We start from the raw sequence: 5,049 nt of genomic DNA on the forward strand, positions 1-5,049 counted from the left end.
TGTAAAAATAAGTTAACAAGAGTAAAAAAAACTATAACATAGAGACTTAATTAGAATTAAATTAAAACAAAAGGGATAATTTGAAAATAAAATGATAATGATAAAAAGGGGCCAACATGCAATGCGCGCGAATACAGAGGGACCTAGACTGGAAATATACCAGCTCCCAAAACGCAGTCTTAAAACGAGGGCCAAATTGCAAACACGCGCAAATTACAGTACCAAGTTTAAAAACAAAAAAAAAAAACAAACAGAGGGCAATTGAACACCCGTGCAAAGAGGAAGGATTAATAGCGCAATTAACCCTCATAGGCCCAAGACGCGCCGATCCGGACGCATCAAGGTCGGGTCACGGTTCTTAAACGGTGCCGTTTTGAAGCCATAGGAATTGGCCTAAAACGACATCGTTTCCTACGCTTTATAAAAACCAAAATTTAAAGAAACCCTAAGCTGATACTTAGCCATTTGAAAAGAAAACAAAATAGACTTAAGATCTCCCCCCCCACTCTCATTCGGTCCGTCGTTCACCCACCATTCCACCACCATATCAGTGGATGATGGCGCGCAATGGCGTCCTATTGTCTTCCGTTTAGAACCAAGCCTCAAGGCCGTCGATTTTAGCCCTAAAATCCTATCTCCAACTTCGATTTCAACGAAGGAGATGAGGACTCCGATGGCTTGCATGCGAAGGTAAGCCCTCTCATTTTCACTTTTTATTTCTTAACAAAAACACTAACAAATGACTCGAGGAGAAAACGAAACGGTTCACAAAAAGTTAAAGCAATTCGGAGAATAAAGAAATCACCTCTGCTATTTTGATTGCTTTTTTTTCTCTATTCTCTGTGCGTAAAAAAAAGATCAATACATTCTTTTGTGGCTTTATAGCCGATATATAAAAGAAAAAAATAAAAATACAATATTTTTCTTGCTTTTTTGCCGTTGTTCTCTTGTTCGTTTGCAGGTATTGGGTACAGGGCGTGTGCTGGCACTTGGCATGAGGCGTATGGAGGCGCGCGTGGCGGTCGTACGGTGCTGAAGGCTGGGGCTTGGCTACGGCGCAAGGGAGAGGACCCTAGGGTTTCTGTTGTTTTAATTTTTTTTGGCCTGTTAGGCCGTATAATCTTAGGCTAGGGTTAGTACTAATTTTGGGTTTGTAATTTGAACTTTGATGATGAACTATTGGATTTTTGTTTATTTATTTGGTCTTTATTTTGGTTGTTGGGCCCCGAGCAAATCGGGCTTTCTAGAACATGATTTTCCTCTTTCTCATCAATCTACGTAATTATATAGTTTTAGTATAATTCGACATTATTTTCTTAGTGTTTTCGTACAGTTAATTTCCATGAATTTTTTTTTCTAAATTGTCGTTTTAGGCAATAACAATAATGAGTGCTAAATTGTTGGTTAGTTAACCTTTGTGAAATCGTTATCTAGAAATGACACAAGTGATTGACATTAACCAAAAAAACAAAGAAGATATTTTACGTATAAACATGTCATTGTTATTTTGTATAATTTCAATTCTCACTTTGTAGATGAGAAACAGGAAAATACCATTTCTTAGTACAACAAATTATATAATAATTATTTGTTAGTTTTCGCACAATTATCGATGACAGCTATTTTATCAATCTAATCTAAAAAAATTAATATTTATAAAAATTATTCTAATTCAAAACATTCATTAAAATGACTTAAAATGAACAGTACAATTGAGTTATGGAAAATAGATAGCCGATACTATTTTTTTAACTAAAAAATAAATTTTGAGGTTTTGGACACTATATGGCCAGCACCATGGATTTTCTTCGGTGCTAGAACATTAATGACTAATATCCCTTTATCTGATTAAAAAAATATTTTTTTAAGTATAGTGGTGTCGGTCAACAAAGGACTAAAATCACCCAACAAAAGAAAAAAAAGGGAATATTGCAACATAAACTCTTTATTTTCCCATCTTTTTTATTTCCCAAATTTAATTACATATTTTATATTTTAAAACAATATTGAACTACTTATCATATTTGTTAATTATTATTGCATCACTCACATTATTATTGAATTTAAAAATTAATTTAAAATATATTGAACTACATATCAAATTTTTGAACAGGTTCATCTTTGTAAATATCAAAACTTTTTTTGGATTAGATTGGTAAAATAGCCCCTTTAGCGCATATCGTTTGACTACCCCATTTTCCAACAGGGTTTCTGACTTTTTCGGTACGATTTTTGGTAGTGGTAGAAGATAAAATTTGAGATAAAACCGAGTAAAGATACATCATGCTTAATACCAAACCTGTTGAGGAGCTCATTGGCTCCAAATACACGATACATAAAGATTTCTTTTGAAAGAATCAGAAATCTCTCAAAAAAATAATATATTGAACAAGGAAGACGAGGGCAACTAACTAATTCATGTTGTTGAGAAGGTAATTCAATTACCTTACATTATATTCTGAATTTTGTTGGACAAATTTTTTAAAATAATTTACAATTAATTCTGTAATAATTTACAAGGGAGTAGTGTAGATAGAAAAACCTATACGCTTTTTACCCTCTCTATATCTAGAGGTGAAGCTAAATTGAAAAAGACAAAAAGAAAAATAGTTGTCATTTCCTAACCAGTTTTAATTTCTATACTTAACTGCGCTGAGCTTCTGCTTCGTACAAAACCGGAGTTGAATCAATATTTTGTATGGTATTGGTGAAGGAGGCATTAGGAAGAAGAGGAAATGGAGAAGAGAATTTGGGAGCCGATAAAGACAAGGAACAATCAGACAAGGAACAATCACCCCATGTCTGTTTCTTAGGGAATGATATATTGGTTGTCCGAGAACTGCAAGTAGATGAGCAAATCCCTTTGAGGTTGTGCAATGCACATTGGCAGTTACGATGGTAGGGCCTCCGTTCGATCAAGCAGTCTTGCATTGAAATGCTTCCTTTGAAGACGCTCCGGAACATCATCTCAGCTGCTCCACTGCCCATTTCTGTCTCCTCTCTCTTCCTTTCTTCTAAATTGAACTAGTATCTTTGAATGTAAGTGTGGTGAAGTTTGAAGTTAGATGTGTTACTTCCACGCTCATTGAAGTGAGTATATATAGAAGAGAGAGTTGAATCAAAGAGAGAATCACAAACCCTTTGCATTAAACGTTGAATACTAGAGAATTAATGAACATAGTTGTCCAACATTGATATTGTTGTTCAAAGTCATGTTCTCCAACAACGTGTTTCTCTAGGACAAAGTTTCAGCTTCTCTCGTATTAGTTATGTTTCCAAAGAGAAAGGGAAAGCAAGAGTAAAAAAAGATCTTAGAAATTAGGGGAAGACTTGAGTGGGTTAGTTAGAGTTAACATTGGAGTTTACATATACAAGGTTTTAATTTTTTTTTGTCTTAAATCAATTTCCCGAAGTGGTTAGAGATTTGACTAAATTAGATTCTGGAACTTAGATTAACGGTTTTATTGTTTATAATTAATTTATGAAAATTACTAGGCAGTCCTCTCCAAGGAATAAAGAATTCTCTTGAGGGGTGGGTTCGTTGCATTGTCTTGTTTTCTTAAAGGGAAAAAACAAAGTTCATTTACTTTGTTGTAAATTCTAGAATGCCTTCGAAAGCTTGTCCTCCATGCACAATGACGGTACGGCTATGTTTTTTCAATGGAGGGGGATTCTAATAAGCTGTAAAAATAACATATTTTAATTTCATTCTTATTGTGTTTGTGAATGATTAATTATGTAAATTAGTAGATTTGATACTCCTAATCCTTTAAATTTTTATTTCTATACTTAGGAGTGCATTTGGGAGCAAAAGGAGAAAAAATGAGCTAAAATCGGATAAATAGAGTTGTTTCCAGGATCCACACGGCCTGAGCATTTCCACACGGGCTGGCCACATGCCCATGTGCCAACCCGTGTCGACATCGCTCTCTGTTTCCTAAACACGCAGAAATACTCAATTTTTAGGCTTTCTGAGCATTCTAAAGTCTATAAATATGAATTAGAAGAAGACCTAAGGGAACACAGAGAAAATAGAAGAAGTCGCTCGAAGAACACCATCGAAGCCAACTCAGAAGCAGATCTCCTTCAAGATTGAAGATCTCCTTTTAACTTCTTTTGAAGTTTTATTGAATTTATTTATGTCTTGTGGTTTTTCTAACTTTGAGATGTTGTTATTACATATTATGAACTAAATTCCCTAAATACCTAGGGAAGATGAAACCTATGATAAATCCTATTATTTGATTTCTGATTTACATGATAAATACTTGATTTTTGTTTTCAATTATGTATGTTTATTTCATGTTTTAATATTTTCGAGATATTAATTCATGTTTAATGTGCTTATTTCAGTGGAGCAATAATCCCTATTTAAAAGTATATTTGACATAATTGAGTGGAGTTGCATGCAATCCTAGAAATAGGACGACATAAATCTACCGGATTAGAGTCAAATCTAATAGGGGAATCCATAGATCGAATTAATGCGAAAATAAGGGTTTTAATTAGAAAGAGATTTCAATTAATCAACCTAGAGTCAATTATGATTTCAATTAATCAACCTAGAGTCAGTTATTCTTACTCTCGAAAGAGATATTAACATAATTTAGGGATTTTTACGGATCAAGATACAAGTGAATAAATCGTTTAATTCAAATTCAGAATAATAAGTGAAGTCTAGGTTGATTCTTTCTTGGATATTGTCTTTCTATTTGGTATTCTTTGATTATTTCCAATTTCATTTTCTGTTGCGTTCTTAGTTAATTTAGATTAGTAAATTTAGATTAAAAACAATCATCCCAATTTATCGGCTAAATAATAGAAAAACGGTAATTATTAGTACTTTTAGTCCTCATGGATACGATATTCCATACTCACCATAGTTATACTATTGTTCAATAGGTGCACTTACCTTTGTCATAATTATAGTTAGTTTAGTGACCATCAAGTTTTTGGTGTTGTTACTAGGGACTAAAATATTAGGAACACTTGATTTTTATTGCATTTTATTTTTGTTTTCTAATTTTTCTTTTATTTGCTTCTGGTAGG

The 5,049-nt window shown here is 33.3% G+C and overlaps 1 protein-coding gene across 1 annotated transcript; it reads right to left on the reverse strand.

The window, feature by feature from the left end:
- Window positions 1-2,643: 2,643 nt before the first annotated feature.
- Window positions 2,644-2,988, reverse strand: LOC108475321 (uncharacterized). The gene has a single exon (XM_017777286.1). The coding sequence runs from the start codon at window positions 2,986-2,988 to the stop codon at window positions 2,644-2,646; it is 345 nt and encodes a 114-aa protein (XP_017632775.1).
- Window positions 2,989-5,049: the final 2,061 nt, after the last annotated feature.

This window comes from Gossypium arboreum, chromosome 6, assembly GCF_025698485.1.
Source record: "Gossypium arboreum isolate Shixiya-1 chromosome 6, ASM2569848v2, whole genome shotgun sequence".
Lineage (NCBI taxonomy): Eukaryota > Viridiplantae > Streptophyta > Magnoliopsida > Malvales > Malvaceae > Gossypium > Gossypium arboreum.